Here is an 18,368-nt window from a genome sequence, read left to right as displayed (position 1 = left end):
CAGCACTGGAGGTAGAATTATAATCCTTATTTTTTGAAAGACAAAATCGAGGCTTGGAGGTGATTGGCCCAGACTTACTCAAAAATTGCGGGGGGCAGGATTTGAACCCAAGTTTACACTTCTCAAAATGCCCCCACGTTGTGGTTGTTGGCACGGCCTCCTCCTGGAGGGAAAGGACCCCGGTCGCCTGCTGGAGGATGAGGGGGATTCACCAGAACTGGTCTCACCCAGCCGTCCCGTCCCTTTAAGCCTGTTGCAAACCCAGGGATCCAGAACTCTTTTTGTCAGGACACTTGTCGCCGTGTCACCCACCTGTAGACACATACAAACATCCACTCCTCACGTCTTGCCTTCATCCTCTGTCTTGGTCTGCCCTGCATCTTAACACACCTTCCCCCTCTCTCCCAACAGAACAGGGCTGGGGGGCACGCCTGGGGCTGACACATCAGGAAGGAAGGGTCAACAGCCCTTCTCCGGCCCATCTCTCAGGACAATGAGACAGGGCCACAGGGTCTGGCCGGTGCAGGGAGAAGAGGCCGATCTCTCTTAGTTGTGGGTGTGAAAGAAAAGAAGAAGGCTAAAATAGAATCCTTTCATTTATTGGAATACAGTTTATGGAGCCCCCTTTTGCTGTAAGGTAAGGGGCTGAAGTTACAAAGGATGAGTAAGAAGTGCCTCGTGGAGCTCTTGGCCTGTGTGATGTCACAGCTGAGACTCAGACGTCATCTTAGCCAGTCAGGGAGACTGAGGCTCAGAGGGAGAGTGACAAACACACAGACATACAGTCAGTGACAGAGTGCAGTTCTCCTTACCCAGCCCGGGAGGAAGGAGCTGGGACATCTAGTGTTCAGGATGAGGGAGCTATTAGAAGGGACTGGAGCTGGTGGCTTCTTTGGTGCTGTCACTCAAGGTGGAGGAAGAAAACCTGATAATCAGGTGCTCTCTCTTTTCTCTGCCCACTGAGTGACGTCACCACAGAGGACAGAAAACCTCGTTCTCTTCCCGCCACCTCTCCCATTCCACAGATGAGCAGACCGAGGAGAGGGGGGCTTGTAGAGGTTTCTCAGCAGGAGCGCAAGCCACCAGTGCCAGAGTCCAGCCGTCCCTCCCACGTTGCCAGCTTGGGGTTGGATTTGCAGGAGTCTTGGAAGACTCTGGAGAAGTGTTCACCAAACGCTTCCAGGAAGCCTTCTCAGTTCACGCACCTCCCACGGGGCTCCCTAATGCCAGCCCTGCCCTTCGGGGCAGCCCCTCCTCTGGGGAGGCACTCAGCAGAACTCCAAGTGTTGGTCCTCGGGGACGTTGTACTTGAGCTTGTGGGCTTCAAAGAGGTTGCAAAGCTCATCGATGTAGTGCTGGTGCAGCTCATCCACCTGCTCCTGAGAGGGCTGCTTTACCTGCTGCACCTCGATGGGCTTCCCCACTGCAAAACACAGAGGTGGGCAGTGGCCCAGGACAGGGGCCCTTGGGGCAGGTGCCCACTGCAGTGGTCATCCTTGCAGGAAAGCACCCTTATTGCCATCCCCTCCAACCCTATTTTGACTGGTGAATTCTAAGACATTAGAGCCACTCTGAGGTTCAGATATAATAACACCGCCAGCTGGTGTTGCAAGTGCCTAGAAATGTGCTAGGTGCTTCACATGCATTATCCCTTTAATCCTCATTAAAGGGGATAGAATCTGTTATTATTCCCACTGATGGGGGGCCCATGAGGCTCAGAGAGGTTAAGTAACTTGTGCAGGTCCACAGAGCCAGGAAGAACCAGTGCCAGGTTTTAAACCCTGGGGATTTGCTCCTAACCTCCAGGCCATATGGTTCCGGGGTCTCATGTGCGGTGCTGAGAAGGGCCTGCATTTCTGGGGTGAGGTGGACCTGCAGCTCAGGTGGCTGCTCCTCCTTCCCCTCCCTCCATGCTGGCGGCAGTGCCCCCTTCATTGTAGGGAGGAATCAGGAAGGCCCCGACTAATCTCCTCCCTCCAGTTCTGCCTGGCTGAGAAGGCAGCTCCCCTGACTTCTCCTCTCGGTGATAGCCTTTGGAGGCAGCAGCCGTATCTATGTTCATGAAAATATTGCCACACAACCCGGGGCGCGTCCCGGTCCAGGGAGTTCACAGAGTCTGTGCTCAACTAACAAACGAGTGGGTGGGTGGGGATGAATGGACCTCTCTCTGCAGGCTTTGTCAGAGGAACCTAGTTGGCATCCAAGGAGCAAGCAAATAAGGTGTCCAAATAGCTGGGAAACATGCTGTTAAGTCCACGCACTAAAGCTCATGTCCACTATTTACAGGAAAATCCCCCAGCTCTACTCCAGGCCTGTTGATTGCTACTTCACACACAGTTCTGACAGACTTGGGGTTCTCTTCCCTTGTACCCACCTTTTCCAATAAGCCTTACTGATCCTCTGGGTCAGAAGTAACCCTTCTTTCTGTGGCATAATACAAAGTCAAACAGGTCCTGATTCAAACCTCACCTTTGTTACCAAAGGCAGTGTGACTTTTTGGAAGTTACTTCTCTGAGCTTCAATGAAATGGGGATAAGAGTCTCTGCCTGGCAGGTTGTCATGATAAACAGGACCACGGCATGTGAGGAAGCCGGTGCAGTGCCTGGCACATAATAGGTTTTCAGTGAGGGGCATAGACCGTTGTTTTTTGCGTCTTTGTTACAGTGCTCATCCCAGACTGCCTCACATTGGGGTTATGTGTGTCTTCTTCCCAGCCTGGAATGTGGGCTCCGTGAGGGCTGGGATGTGTGTGGCCCGTCCCCGGGTCCCCTTGCAGCTCACAGCCCAGGCCCCTTTTCCTGTAGCCCACCCCCGCCCAGCCTGGGGCTCGGCTTACCCACAGTGGTGATGGGCCGGCGGTAGGGCAGGAAACCAAAGCTGTACTGGAAGATGCCGCGGCCATGGAAGAGCGGGAGGGAAATACCCATGATCTTCTGCAGCCGGTTCTGGGTCCAGCGCAGCCAGGAGCCAGGAGAGTTCTCAACTTGGTCAAATAAGTCATTCTCTCCAAAGGAGAAGACTGGCACCAGCGCTGCCCTGGAAGGAGACAGGGGAGAGAAGGCATTCTGGAGGCTCCAAAGAAGACCCCAGCTGGCCACCTAGCTTCCCGCAGGGATGCAGGGACCCAGCGACCAGGAACTGGAGCAGAGGACAGAGCCCTGGGCTGGAAGTGAGCGTATAGATCACCTCCCAGACCCGTTGGAGCCTTGCTTTCTGACCCGGGGCAGTCCCTGGCCCCTCTCAGAGCCACGGCCTCCCCGCTGCACCATGACAGACGGATCAGAATGCTTCCAAGTCCTCCCAGATGGAAAATGCCTGCCAACTTTGTAGAAAACTCCCCTGTCCCAGCTAGCTTGGGCTCTTCACAGATGCTTCGTGCTAAGAGAACAGCCCTGCGTTATGCGTCCTCCCAGATCCCACAGGCCTCAGATCTAGTGCTGGCTTTGGGCAACTTGTCCCTTCCCACCGAGGCCCTTGGGTCACAAAGTCTCCACTCTGGAAGCTTTTCTGAAAGTATTTGGGCATGAGACAGTGCAGGTCTCACGGAAACATCATCTGTATTGCAAATGGACTGAGAGATCTCCCTGACAAAATAGAAACTCCATTAGTCTCTGCCGTCTTCCTGCCAAAATAAAATCCTTGCCAATCTTCAACTCAACCGAGGGCCCTCTTCCCAGATACCCGTGCATCAGGGCAATCCTGACGAAGCCCTTGCGGTTCCGCAGCAACAATTTATAGGACCCGGGCCTGGCGTTCAGTGCCTCCTGGGCACCCCCGACAACGATGCCCAGCAGATTGCCGCCGCCCTTCCTGCTCAGAATGTGAGCAGCACTCTCCTTGTCTGATGTGACCAGCCCTGGGGAGAGAAGAAGGTGGTCAGATGTGGGATGAGGGGGCAGGGACTGTGGGGGTGGCCATAGCCCAAGAAAGAGATCATCAGAAGTGCCTACAGAGGCCTGGGTCCCCTTGCCCCACCCACTCCAGGTGGGAGTTCCCTGAGGACCGGGACCCAGTCTTCTCCCTCATTCCTAACCCCCTTGCTGAACTCACTGCCCTGCTCAGTGCTGTGGGAAGTGTTTCCTTGGGTCTACCCTCCTTCTTCCACTGCATATGCTCTCAGAAGAGGTACATAACTGTTGGTAGCCCTTCCTAAGATCCTCTCCTCCCATGCCTGCAGCCTCATTGACCTAGGCTACCCAGGTGGGGAAGACTCACCCCCTGCCATGATGTAATCCCTGAAGAAGGGGTACCGGAACCACAGGCTCAGCATCATTAGGTGGGGTTGGATGCCAGGGAAGATCTTAGAGAAGCCCGTGCTCTCAGTGCACAGGCTGAGGAAGAGTCCGGCGCCCAGGACCCCGTGGGGGTGCATGCCGGCGAGGTAGTTCCGGGAGGGGTCCAGCTCGGCAGTCTTGACCAGCTGCAGGGACAATCACCTAGTGAGCTAGGGCTGGACCTGCATCCCCACTCTGATACCGACACCCTCCAGAGTGGTCTCGGGCAGCTCGCTCCGGGTCTCTGAACCTCTGGTTCTCACGAAGGTCGAGAAATGGTGTGTGAACGCACCTGGTATATCGCCAGTGCTGGCTGCATCTCGGACTCGCAGCTGGCTTTGGACAGATTGCTTCCCTCTCAGGCTTTTCATTTGCAAAATAGGGGCATTTGGCCCTGTCCCACCTGCCTCCCAGGACTGCTGAGGAGCTCGGGGCTGAGGGTGCCCTGGAATTACTGACTGCTGCATTACAGGATATAATTTGAAGGCACAGAATGGCCACACGGGGGCGCCACTATGCTGGAAAAGCCCTATTTTACGACTCAATATAAGAAAAATTGGCTTTTAAAACCAGAAAGCATCTGCAAGATGTATGCAGAGAGATATAGGTTGCAGACCAGGAGGCCAGCTCTAGTCCGATTTACCCCTCCTGTCTCACCCGTGGCTCTCTGTTCCCCTCTGCCCACTCTTGCCCCAGACATGGGCAGCTCTGCTGACACAGAAACTTGCCAGGGTAGGTCAGGCCTGCAGCATGCAGGGTGTAGCAGGCACCACCAGATGCCATAGATTGAGTGGGAAAGGAGAGCCGTTTGTCATTAGCAGTTTCCAGGTGAAGTGGGGAGAGGGGAGGGGGCAAGAACTGAATTAGCAAATGTTGCTCCTGGCCAGTTACTAAACAGGGTGCAACGTGGCTGGGCCTGCAAAGACGTCCGCTGTGGGCTGTGACTGCATATGTGTGTGTGGCGGGGGACCGATCCTCTCCTCACCCTGCCAGGAACCGTGGGGCCCCCCTTTACAGGTCCCTGCCCTCTGGGAGTCACAGCCATCAGAGTTGGAAGGCCCCGAGGCCCCAAGTGGTGGCTCCCTGAGGACTCCCGTTGCTGTCTTGGGGGCCCCAGAAGCCAGGCCGCCCACCCTCACAGCAGCCTGGAGGGATCTGGAGGACAGCGATGGGGGTCTGAGCCTCCCTGCTCCATCATGCTTCTCCTGTCCTTGACCTGGACTTGGTCTCAGCGCGTGCGTGCGCGCGCGCGCACACACACACACACACACACACACACACACAGGCCCTTTGGTTAACCATTGACCCTTTGCAAAAAGGCTGCAGAGGCCATTGCCTTCCAGACAAGGACAAAACTCTTCCACTCATGCAGTGGGGATTTACTGGACATCAAAATAAAGACATATAACCAGAGATTTCCCACCACCCCATTGGGAAACATGCCTCCTCAGGAACATCTGGTGCTCTTTCTTTAAAGACACACCTGGCTCCTCGCACTAAAGCACTTGCTTCTAAATATTCTTTCTCAGCTAGAGGGAAGGTAATTTTGTACAATCCCCTAAAGGCAATTTGGCCATATCTATTGCAACCAAAAAATGTAACTGACCTTTCAACCCAGCAACTCCACGCTGAGGAATTTAGCTAGAGAATTTCTCACACTTGTGCAAATGACATCTGAACAAGATTATTAACTGAAGCATCATTTTTTGTGTGGTAATAGCAAAAACTTGGCCTCTACCCAAATGTCCATCAACGGCCTGTTTAGACAAATCAGGAACAATTCCCATGATGGATCACTCCACAGCCACAGCAAAGCTCTCCCTGTCCTGCCAGGGGGAGATTCCCACCATCGCCCGCCCACCCACCTGCCCATCAGATGGAACGGCAGGGGGCAAGCTGAGCTTGCGGACTGCCACCCCAGGTGCTCGTGTGCGGATGCACCGAGCACAGGCTGTTGTGGCTGCCTCTGGGTAAAGAACTGGGCTGTTGAAATGTGAGGAGGGACAGACCTTTCCACCACATACCCTTCTGTCCCTTTCAAAGTTTGAACAAGAATGTAGTACCCATTTTAAATGAACAATAAGTGAATAATGAATAACATGAATGAACAAATAAAGGAAGGATTATCCCCTTCATGAGTAAGCCTTTGTGTGTATGGAGGGCCATCCTGGCGAGCAGGAGGGCCTTGTCTAGGCAAGTGTGCCTGTATTTGCTCACGCATCTCCATGTGTGCATCCAAGTGTGTGTGCTGATGCGGCCATTGCTGTGCCACTGAGGCCTGGCCTGCGCCTCTCCTGCTCACTTTCTGGGCCAGCCTCTTCTGCCTGCCCCCTGTGCCCACATGGTATCCCTCCATCACAGTGAGGGTCCTGAGACTAGAGAGCACCCATCAGAGGCACCTCCGGGTCCCCAGTGCAGGCCCAAAACAGAGGAGGTACTCCCCGAGAGCCTGAAACGAGGGAAGGAGGGAATGAGTCCATGGACAAATGAGGCTGATGCAGCCCACGCTTGTCCCTGTCCTGACGTGTCCCCTGGGTTCCACTGAGCTGGCAGTCACGAGACCCAGGTTCTGCCCCCGGCCCATCACATGACCTTTGCCCAGCCCCTGCTCTCTCCATGCCTCAGTTTCCCCTCTGTCCCAGGAGGACAGTGATAATGCCTTTCTGGCAATGCTGTGACTGGGTTGAGGTGCGGTGAACACAGAGGGGGAGGCTTGCACAGTGCTGTGTCCTCTGCCTCGCTCCCGCAGTTCTCTTTGGGGCGGGGAGCATGACTAAGCACAGGGGGATGACCAGGGAAGACCCCTTCGGTGCTCGTCTTCTGTCCTCGCAGGCAGGGCTTAGCACTAGGCAGTGGCAGCCGGGGAAGGGGATGGCCAGGTTGCTAGGCTCTGGGTATTGCTTTTTTTATTTATATAGTTCATATACCATCATATTTACCTTTTTAAAGTGTGCGATTCAGTGATTTAATATGTTTAAAAGGTGTGCGACCATCACCACTACCTGATTCTAGAGCATTTTCAACGCCCCAGGAAGAAACCCAGAGCAGTCTCGCCTCTGCCCCACCCCCAGCCCTGGCAGCCACCGCCCGTGTTTGTCCATGTGGATTTGCCCCTTCTGGACGTCCCATATAAGTGGAATTATGCAGCATGTGGCCTTCCGTGTCTGTGTTCTTTTACTTTGCAGAAGGGTTTTCAAGGTTCATCGATGTCGAAGCCCGTGTTGGCACTTTGTTCCTGTTTGTGACCGAACACTACTCCGCATTTCCTTTGTCCGTTTCACGCTCGTCAGCCATCACCGATAAAGTGACCACGAACACAGTGCACAAATGTGTTTTTAGTCCTCCCAGGGGTGTTCCCACTTTGAGTTCCAAGACCTTTGCCTAGTACCCCCTGCTCAGGCCCCCCAGACGAGGACAACCGGACTGTGGGTGGCAGTGAGGGGCCGTAGCTCTATCATGTCGGCCCCCTCCTGTCTCTTGACAAATGTCCTAGTGCCCTGTCACACCCATGGGGCGACCCAAACGCTTCAAGAGCCCACTGTCCCGATGGCTCCTTCATGGGTCACAAAGCACCCACTCCACCAGTGTGCTCAACCACGCCCCCCAGAGGCTGGCTGCAGTGTGGGAGCCATCAGGGAACAGTAAAGCAAACTGCGATGCGCAGGGCTCAACGGCCTGCCCACAGCCACACAGAGGGGCCTGAGCTCTGCCGTCTCCTGTGGAGAGCATCGGGGAGAGCCAGGAAACCTTTGCCCTAGACCCAGGGAGCCAGCCTGAGACCTGGCACCAGCGGGGGGCCTTCTCCTTTATGCACACACTTGGAAGGTCCAGGGCACGCAGGCGTCCTCTCCAGGATGCAGCTCCTGCAGCAGCAACTGGGCCCTGAAGCACCTGTTCCTGGTGTTAGTGCACCTTGATAACTCAACAGGGCATGAACTCAGGGCAAGCGAGTCTGACTCAGAAGTTCTGTTTCTGGCTTTGGGCATCTGACTTGTGACACATTTCCCAGGGGTTCCTATGTCTATGAATCACCACTCTAAATCCCAGGAGTCCCCTTCTGGGTTCAGGCAGATGGCTGTGTGTGTGTGCATGCAGGGACTGGCATCCTTCCCTGTCTCCCCGGTCACAGCCGGATGGAAGGGAAGGCTTGGGTATTGTCCCTGTCCCTGGCAGTGGCCAAGTGCGGCTCAGGCCAGGCTTCGGCCTCCCCAGGCTGCTCCATCAATAAGTTCTCGGCTCTGTCCTCTCACCTCACACCCCCCTCCCAGCCATAGGTTCCCACTCAGTTAACAGACACTCACTAGCAACTGCAAACCTGTTTCCTCAATTCTAAGATGCACCTTTTTTCACATCTTAACATGTTGTTATAAAGATGCACCAACAATTCTGATTAGGAGATTTTTTCTTAGTGGCACCTAAAGTGCTGGTGTGTTTTACCACCGAGGATGTCTTAGAGTTGGAGAAGTGTGCCAGGCGCCCACTACACCGCCAAGCTTCCTCCTCTGTTAGCACCATGAGGGGAGTGTCGGCACCAATGCCCCCATTTTACAGATGCGGAAGCCAAGGCACCAGGTTAGTTCATCTGCTCTGGTCACATAGCTAACGAAGCAGCAGAGGCAGGATTTTCACACAGGCAGACCGGCTCCGTGTGTGTGACCAGTGGGCTCTGCCACCCAGTAGGGGCCCCCGAGGGAAATGTGGAGGGGGTTAATGGGGCGAAGGAGTGCACTGCAAGCAAGGACACCTGCACCATTGCCACAGCCTGCACCTGGAGAACTGGGGTGGCAAAGGCAGAGGGAGAGGCAGGTGAGGAGGGAGCAGGGGTCCAGAGTGCAGGAGTCTGCAGACTGTGAGAAAAATGGGTTTCAATATTTTATGAGGATTGTTCTGGCTGGTGAGTGGAGCATGGAGTATGGGGAGCACTGGCAGAAGTGGGGTGCAGATAAAGAGGAAGTATGGTCAGGACTTAGTTGGTAATAGAGAAGAGTCAGACCTGGAGGTGGCTGGGGGACACCGTGGCCCAGGCTGCAGAGCAGCAACTCTCAACAAGGTCTGTGTGTCACCCCTCCCCCCTACCCCACAAACCCCCACAGAAAGGGCATTTGGTAATGTTTGCAGACATTTTTGGCTGCCGCTACTGGTAGAGGGGAGCGTGACTGGCATCTAGTGGGTAGGGGCCAGGGATGAAGTCAGAAGCCCTCCCCCCCTCCCCATGCACACATGACAAAGAATCATTTGGCCCGAAACGTCAATGGTGCTGAGATGGCCTCCTGGAGAGCTAACTGGCTGGAAGAGGGAGTGGCGGCAAAGGCAGCCTCGTCAGGGAGAATGGAGGCCCCATTCCGAAGGGCTGAGGGGACAGCTGTGCTCTGTGCTGGTTTGGTGAGACTCCTGGGAGGGTCCCATCTCCCTGTGTGCTGGGAGGGGCTGGGGGGAGGTGGGGCAGGAAGTCCCTAGAGAAGACTTCAGGGCTTCAGAGGAATTAAGGGATCAGGCCAGGTGGGGGTTGGAGGGGTCAGGAAGGTGGCCAGCACTGCCGCATTTCCCGACACACGCATTTCCCGACACACGGGGCCACAGCCCTGGCCACGGAGGTCTGTCTCCCGGACTCCTGCAGATCTGACCCCCCTCAGGCCTCGGCCTGTGTGGACAGGGTTTGCTCCCGGATGATGAACTCCTCACAAGGGAAACCCAGCTCCCAGGCTGGTCTTCATTATGGGGTGGAGACAGCCCCTCCTACACCAAACATTACCTGGCTCTCCAACATTAGCTCTTTCGGAAGCCTACAGGGTCCATTTAGAAAACTCCAGGGCCCAGGAATGGTTTCTTAATTTTTCTTGAAATCCCACCACTAGACACTAGTTCACAAAATCACAGTAGGAACTGATAAGCGCTCAGAAATCCACCGGTATTTGATGGGAATGCAGAGGCTTGTGAATGCAGGGAAGCTCCAGCACAGCTGGGACTCCCTCCCTCCGGCCCACCCCAAGGTCTTTATAGGGCCTTCTGGGAGAGTTGGAGGGTCTCCTGGGAGCCTGTGAGAAAGGAAACCTGCAGGCTCCCAGCGTAGGACAGGCAAAGTCAAAGTGTGTGTCATCTCGCCCTCTGCTGGTCACTTGGTGGTACTGCATGCCCTCTGCCCGTGGCCATGCAACAGGCCTGTAGAGCGCACCAATCCTAAAACACTACAATTTCTGCAAAGCAAGTCTCCTATACCACCAGTGTCAATAGTGCCAAGATAGAGAAATCCTCCTTGAGAGCTACCTGGCTGGGGGAGGACAAGAAAGGCAGCGGAGAGGATATGCACAGTGCCACCTTAGCATCATTTTTCGGCTAGACCTGCAACGGGCAGCAGCTCCAGGTGCCGACAGCCAGACGCCACCCTTTGCAGGCCCCCGGATGACAGGCCTCTGGATGACAGCCCCCTAAAGAACTTTCAGTGGACGAGTCCCAGTTCTATAAAACGGCCTTCAGTGGCTTCTGTTACTTTGTCCCTGAAAAACTCTTTAGCCTCATCCCCACCTGGACCTTCTACTTTACAGTCACACTGAACAGTATTAGGCTTATGGCTCAAAGCCACACTGTGGCAAGCTTCTGGGCCTGTGCTTGTGCTGGTCCTTTTCTTTCCCCGGGAACTCAGGACTCAGCTCACAGTGGGTGGTCAGACCACAGAGTGAGCATCCACAAAGCTCTATTAGAGGCCAGAACCAGCTTAAGCTTTCTCTGGCTTGGAAGGTGATGTCCACACACACTCCCAGGTTCCCATGGAAATGCTCACCTTCCTAGAACAGGAGAGCAAGCCCTGGCCTGGGAAGAGAAGAAAGAGGGAAGGGAATTCAGAATCTCAAGCTCAGAAGTCCTGGGTGGGGAGAAGGGACTCTGGCCATGACATGCCCATGGGTCCTTTTAGAACCCAGCAAGCCCTGCTTGCCTTTTATGACAATGTCCTGGAAGGGCACACTGCAGAGGATGCAGATATAGAGTGCAGATATAGGGGGTGAGGAGGGCCACCCCCCACCTGGACCCCTCAGGTTAGCTCAGCACTGCCCGCTCACTGCGCCTTACAACATGAGCTCAGAAGTCTCCACCAGCCAACTTCCTGCCCTCTGCCCAGCCCCTGCCCTGCCGGCCTGCCCTGCCCTGCCTAGTCCCACCCTTGTCCTTTGCCCAGAAGGACATGCTCACTGGAGTGTCAGGGGCTCCTGCACCCGGTTGTTGCCCAGTCTTTGCTAGTCCTCACTGGGCCACAGGACTCTTAGGAGGGAGCAGTGCAGGAGTGCTGACTGCCCCTGAGCGCCCATGACTTGGGTGAGTTGTTGAACCTCTGTGAGCCTGTTTCCTCCACTCCTTTCCCCTTTGCCAGCTGGGGACGTGACTCCTGGAGGGACAGGAAGAGGTGGAGCTCTGGGCAGAATAGGAGGAGCCCTGCAGGTGTGGAGGTCAGAGCAGCAGGACTGTGGCCTACCAGCCCCACAGCCGCACCCAAGGCTCCCAGGATCCCCACTGACTCAGTACAATAACCCTAGCTAATCGATTACTGAGATCCTGCAAGGTGCTTTGCCCCCATTTCATTGAATCCACACAGCCCATGATGATGTATGTGGCGTCATCTCCACTTCACTGGTGTGGAAAATGAGGCTCAGAGAGACTATGTAACTCACCCAAGGTCACACAGCGGGTGTATGGCAGAACTGGTATCAGAACCTGGTCTTTCTAGTTCCAGAGGCCACATTCTATACCTTTCTATCTTTCCATTTCCAGTGAAGAGCCAACTGTCCAGCCTGACACCTCTCTGTGTCCTTCTGCCTTCCCCATCCTATCCCATCCGGCCAACACGCCATCCCTGCCCAGCTGCTGACATCCAGGGCATAGTCTGTTCGGGGTTCAGGAAAGGAGCTGAAGGGACTCTGCACTCAAATCTAGGGATCTGCTTCACTCAGAACTGATCTTTAGGTCCAGGGTCAGTTGTTTGCAGTGGCCATGAGTTGCCCTGAGTCAGAGAGTCAGAGATTCAGAGATTCAAAGGCTCTCAGAGTAGGAGAGGTGAGTCTGCTTAGTGGATAACAAGGAGAAAATGAGGTTCAGAATGGGCAAGGCTTTACCCAAGGACACATAGCATACCAGTGTTAGGAGTAGGAGAGAACCTGAGAACCAGTTCAGAGTTCTCTCCCCTTCCCCTTTACCCATAGTTCATGCACGGACTTTAAAACCTGTTAAAAACAACAACAACAAAAACTTGTTATGTGACCTTGGTCATAGCTTTGTCCCTCTGAGTGCCAGTGTCCTCATCTGATGAAACATGGAGCAAGATGGTCTCTTAGGACCTTGAGTTTATTATCCCCCCCTCCAAAAACGGATCTGGGCTGCTGAGAGGTTCACACCTGTAAGACACACGTGTGTGCCACACAGGATGCCCACGCATCCTTCAGACCCTATGCACTCATCAGCCCTCATACTGGCCCCACGTCCCCACATCCGAGAAACCTCACTAGAGAGGAGCTGGACTCTTCCCCAGGCCACGTGGTGGTGGTGGCGGCCCCAGCTCCTGCCCCGGTCCACCTCATCTCACTTCACACAGGGCCCCACTTTCCCCATGGGGACATGGGATACAACATGGCCCTGGCCGCACCTCAGCCAGCCCCAATACTCACTGAGGCAGGGAAGTAGTCCTTCATGTAACTCCACACCACCCACTTTCTTATGGGTGAGAAGCGCCGGCCACCCGTCCATGGCTTGTCTCCATCCAGGTACCACCAGGCTGCGTACAGGACACTGACCAACCAGAATCTTGTGAACAGGAGGCCTATGAAGACGACGATGCAGATCTGACCTGGGGAGGAAAGCAGGTGAGAGGTGTGAGGGGACGGAGATGAGAATGCCCAGACGGACTCTCCCTAGAGGACCAGCCCACATGCCCAGGAAGGAGGGATCAGCTTCCCCCGCCTTCGAGGAGAGAACACAGCCCGCCCAGCGTCACACTGGGAGCAGTGATTTGAACCGAGGTGGGCCTAACCCTCCAGGCTCATGTCTTCCCCACTGCACCGGGCCCCCTCCTGCACTTCGGTCTTCCCCATCCCCCTTCCCTCCCTACAATAGGGTACAGCCAACCCTTGAACAGCTGGGTCACAGTGTTCGAATTTGATAGGCCACAGGTGGTAAACGCCAGGCCCAGGGGGCACCAAAGCCAGCCCTCCACCTTGTTTTATCCCACCCAGAGCCTTATTTTTGCCCGGCGGCATCTCCGAGCTCCTTGCTCCTAGTTAAGGAGTAGTTACATTTGCATAGTCCTAGAATTACATTCGGCCCTTTGAAGGCAACCTGAGGCTGCTGTGGCCCATGGTGGAAGTGAAATTGATGCCCTGTCATCAGCCCATTTATATGGGGATCTTTTTCAGTAAGTACAGTACAGCACTCTACATGTGCTTTCTCTTCCTTGCAGTCTTCTTAATTACATTTTCACTAGCTTGCTTTATTATGAGAATACAGTACATAATACACACAACATACAGAATACGTATTGACCGTTGGCGTTATTTATAAGGCTTCTGGCCAACAGCAGGCTATTAGTAATTAAGTTTGGGGGAGTCAAAAGTTGCATGTGGATTTTCAACTATGCGCCCCAACCCCTGTGTTATTCAAAGGCCAACTATAGTCACCACGCACCCAGTAAATACCTGGTGGACAACTGATTTCATGACCTGCTTTTAGTTTCCATATTTTGGGACCTCAAAGAAGAGAGGCACTCTTTCTGCCCAGCCCTCTGTCTGTTCATTCTCTATGCCATCTTTTCAAAGATCAGCCCAGCCAGGTCCCCCTTCTAATGAAAGCTTCCCATGGTTTTCCTATAGCTTCAAGGCACGACCCACACAGCTGGGTCTGGCATTCAAGCCCCTGTGGCTGGCCCAGCCCCCACTCCTGCTGCAGCCTCTCCTTGCTCACGGGCACAGCCAGTGCTCTGGCCATGCAGAACTGCCAGGTGTTCCTGCGGCTCCCTGAGATCTTTCTATCTCTTGGCTTTGTGGTGTGCGTGCTCTGCCCACACTGCTCTTTCCTGCCCACTTCCCTTCAACGAGTCCTGGAGGTCCTGGCCATCGCCCCAGGGAAAGGAAACGAATGGACAGAGCACGGAGACGGGAAAGGAAGAAGCGCTCTGCCTGTTCACAGACACACAGTTCAGTACGTAGACCGTCCTGAAAACTTCCAGAAGCTGCCAGAGATTTCGTGAATTCAGCAAGGTCTCAGGACCTTGGGAAAGAACAATTGCACATGCGTGGTTGCACAAGTGTGGTTGTGCATGTGCAGAGTGGAAGGGCTCCTGCGGATCCAGAGGAAGGAGACAGGATGCCAGGGACGAGGATGGCAGGGAGAGCGGTTTAAATTTCATCTATTTTTCACATTTAAGAAATTTAATGTGAAAAAATAATAAAGAACCCCAGTTAGGGCTCCCTCCCCTTGGGCAAAATGAAAAGTCTGTGTGGGTGACTCCCACTTGGAAGAAATCAGCTCTAGAGAACACGACAAATTGTTGGTTTTTTAAAAAGATTTTATTTTATCCATTCTTAGAGAGGGAAGGGAGGGAGAAAGAGAGAGACAGAAGCATCAATGTGCGGTTACTGGGGGCTGTGGCCTGCAACCCAGGCCTGTGCCCTGACTGGGAATCGAATCTGTGACACTTTGGTTCGCAGCCCACGCTCAATCCACTGAGCTACGTCAGCCAGGGCACGACAAACTGTTAAAAGTAGCTCCGTGGAGGGTGAGTTTGGGGAAGTCTTTCACTTTCAGGGTGCACATTTTGTTTGTAGGTTTTACAGTGGCCTGTATCAGTTTTGCAGTCAGGAAAAAAAGGTTAGGGAGAAACACAGGTCATGAGAGTTTAACCAGAAAGGCCTTCCCTGGCTGGACCAGCCCCTCACCCTGGGTTCACCCTCCTGAGAGCAGCAAAACCCAGGCTGCGGTGCCTTAGGAAGGGGGACTCTTTCACTGAATCCTTACAACTCTGAAAGGGAAAATTTTTAAATGTCACTTTACAAAGGCCGGGAGAAGGTATGCAAATTGGCCAAGGTCCCACAGCAAGCCAGTAAAATGGGACCTGGGATTCAATTCTATTATTTTGGCTACATCGTGCTCCCATTTATTGCACATTCAACAAATATCTACCGACTGCAACTATTCCAAGAGCTGGAGAGGCAGCGGAGAGCGCAACACACTGTGGGCGTCTTGGGTGAGCTACAGAGGAGAGGAAGGGAAACAGACAGCAAAAGAGCAGCCCACTGGGCAGGTATTTGACTCCAGGGCCTGAGTCCTGGCTGACAGGTCCTCGCTGACTCCTGGCTATTTTTCACCACTCCCCCAAATGCCTCCTGTTACTCCCGAGTGAACCAGCTGGAAGCCCTTACTCTCCTGCCAGCCTTTAAATCCTGCCCTCTGGACCCCATCTCCTAAATAGGTCTTGACTTAAGGGCCACTTCCTTCCACCCACTGCTGGTCTCCCTAGACCACGGTTGTCAATCTTTTTCTTAAAGGGCCAGACTGTAAATATTTTAGACTTTGCAGCTCAAGACGCAACCTGGAGGATATTACACAGGCACATAGCCATTTAAAATGCAATCATTTAAACATGTAAAAACCACTCTTATCTCATGGGCTGTGCACATACGAAAACAATCAGTGGGCTGGATTTGGCCCATGGGCCATAACTGGGTAACCCCCGATCTAGACAGTGCCTGGTCCCTGCCATTGGTCTGTTCCCCACACCCAGACACAGTAGATGCTTCCCCTGCAGCCACAGGGCCCTTGCACACACACATTGGACCTTGTCACTCCCCTACCCGAAGCCCTCCTGGGGCTCCCCTTTGCCCCCAGGATAAGGGATAAGGTAAAACCTCCTAATCCTGGCACCAGTGGGCCCGGATCCTTTTCTCAGCTGTCCCCCCTCTAGTCCTCCAGGCCCAGGGTGGCTTTGACCTCTGTGTGGCGCCTGACATTCCCAGGCTCCCAGGCTGCGAGTCTGCAGGGCTGGGGATGGGCATGGCCAGTAAGACACAGTTCTGCTCACAAAGCTCATCGGAGACAAGCCCAGTATGAGGTCCCTTATCCCTTGTGATCTCTAGGCCACAGCCGGGCCGGTTCTGCCCCACGCCCGTGCCCTTTGTCCAGGAACTAACGCTTAGAGTCTATCCTGGGCACAGACCTTCCCCGCCAGGCGTCCCCCACAGCCTCCCAGCCTATACCCCTTCTCACACTCTCTGCCCTCTCCCCTCCCTCTGCCCTCTTCCCTCTCTCCCAGTGTCAGTAGGAAGAGCCTGGGACTCTGCAACCTTTGACACATAAGGCACTTAGGACTCTGCAACCTTGGGCATTCAAGGCACTTAGCTTCTTTGCTCATCTGTGTAATGGGGGCAACCACGGATATTTAAAATGTTCAACACCCATTAGGATGGAAGACACAGATCAACATAAAGGATGCTGGGGGCGAGGGGCTGAAGTGCCTGCTTTGCTAGGGGTCAATCCTTTAGCTGCAGAACTGTGAGGAGGTTCTCAGAAAGCACCTGGGGGTGGCGGTAGTATCTGAGCGAGTGTGTGTGTGTGTGTACCACTGCTGTTGACCAAGCCACACGGAGTATGCCCGTATTTCAGCATCAGGAGAGTGGTGTCTGTGTACATGCTGCGCACCAGCCCTGGGGTAGTGGTTTCCACCCAGCCTGTTGCCGGCAGGTGAACAAAGAGTCCACAGACTCCTGGTCTCTCTCTTTTCCCAGCCCTTAGTCCTGGGCCCTCCTCAAAACACGTTCCCTTCAGCAGAGCTGAAGTTCGGGCAAGCATGGCCTCCCAGCCACAACAGAGGTGTGCACTGTGGGGGTGGGGCAGGTAAGGGTCCCTCTGGTGTGGCTCTGGCCCAGGAGCCAGGCCAGGTCTGTGCTGGGCAGAGCGAGCACATCTCTTCATTCCACCCCACAGCAGCCCTGCGAGGTCAGTGCTGTCATTCCCATGATGCAGATGATGAATGAAATAGAGGCCTGGAGAGGTCAGGCATGGGGCCACCAGGTCACACAACTGGTCAGTTGCCCAGCTGGAGTGTGACCCAGGTTTGCCTGGTGCCCCACTCACTCCCTAGTCCACATTCAGCCTGCACTTTCTCTCCCCGTTCTGTTCTTTCCCAGCTCCCCTTTCTTTCCCCAACCCCCACCCCCTCAGTTTCCTCCTCTCTGAAAGGAAGAAAATCCATCTGTCTGAGCACCTAGGAGCCTCCTCCCTTCTCCCACCCCCCCACAATTGCTTAGATTCTTCCCACACCACAGGCAGTCTGAGGCCCCTGAGTCTGAGGTCCATGCTCTGTCCTAGTACTGAAGTGGAGCCCACATACCAGCATAGCTAAGTTACCTGCCCAAAGGCACAGGCCATAGCTCCTACCCTCCCTACCCTCACACCCGACCACGCCCCCCCAAGCTCTCTCAGGGACTCTGAGCACGGCAAAGCCCCCTTTAGTACTGATGTCCTTCCACCATCCGTGCATCTGTACACCTCAAGTAGCCGGTGCCCAGGCCTCCCCAGTCCCCAAGTGCAACCAGCCTTACTCAAGATCAAGAAGCTGAAGATCCACTGCAGGACCGCCAGGGTCTGCAGCCTGCGCTCCCACGGCACGAACAAGGGCGCGAACTTCACCATGCTGGCTCCTCTGTGGGCTCTGGAGGTTTCTCCGAGCACTGAGCACCGCTGCGACCTGAGGCACCCAAAGGTTTTTGTTGCTGGCAGACGTTGTGTAAGCATTTGTGAGAGAGGAGGCTGCCCCACCCAACCCTACCGCAAGGCCTCCCTGCCCCCACCCCGCAGGGACCAGCTTCCTAAGAGAAACCTTTGAATCCTCCAGCCCTGGGCTCAGCTGAAAGGGGGAGGGAGAGCAGGAAGTGTACAGCCTTTATCCAGAGTGGTTAGTTGCCTCCTTAGGCAATACCTTATCTACAGGATCACGACTTTCTGATCCCCAGAATCTTTCTTTTTATTTACCTGCTGAAGCTCCAAATAGAATTGAATCCTGTCCTCTTCCTGCCCACCCAATAATTGTTTCCTCTCTCTCCTACCATGCCAAATACGGAG

General features: G+C 54.5%; 1 protein-coding gene across 1 annotated transcript; it reads right to left on the bottom strand.

Moving 5' to 3' along the window:
* Window positions 1-583: 583 nt before the first annotated feature.
* Window positions 584-18,047, bottom strand: MOGAT2 (monoacylglycerol O-acyltransferase 2). Its single transcript, XM_045818105.1, has 6 exons — window positions 17,849-18,047; window positions 12,926-13,104; window positions 4,216-4,420; window positions 3,682-3,856; window positions 2,837-3,036; window positions 584-1,423 (listed from the first exon to the last, which is right to left on the bottom strand). Exons 1-6 carry the CDS (start codon window positions 18,039-18,041, stop codon window positions 1,269-1,271), a joined length of 1,107 nt encoding a protein of 368 aa, XP_045674061.1. The 5' UTR covers window positions 18,042-18,047; the 3' UTR covers window positions 584-1,268.
* Window positions 18,048-18,368: the final 321 nt, after the last annotated feature.

This window comes from Phyllostomus hastatus, unplaced genomic scaffold, assembly GCF_019186645.2.
Source record: "Phyllostomus hastatus isolate PE091 unplaced genomic scaffold, TTU_PhHast_1.1 phas_scaffold_317, whole genome shotgun sequence".
NCBI lineage: Eukaryota > Metazoa > Chordata > Mammalia > Chiroptera > Phyllostomidae > Phyllostomus > Phyllostomus hastatus.
This window is presented reverse-complemented; position numbering and strand designations above follow the sequence as displayed.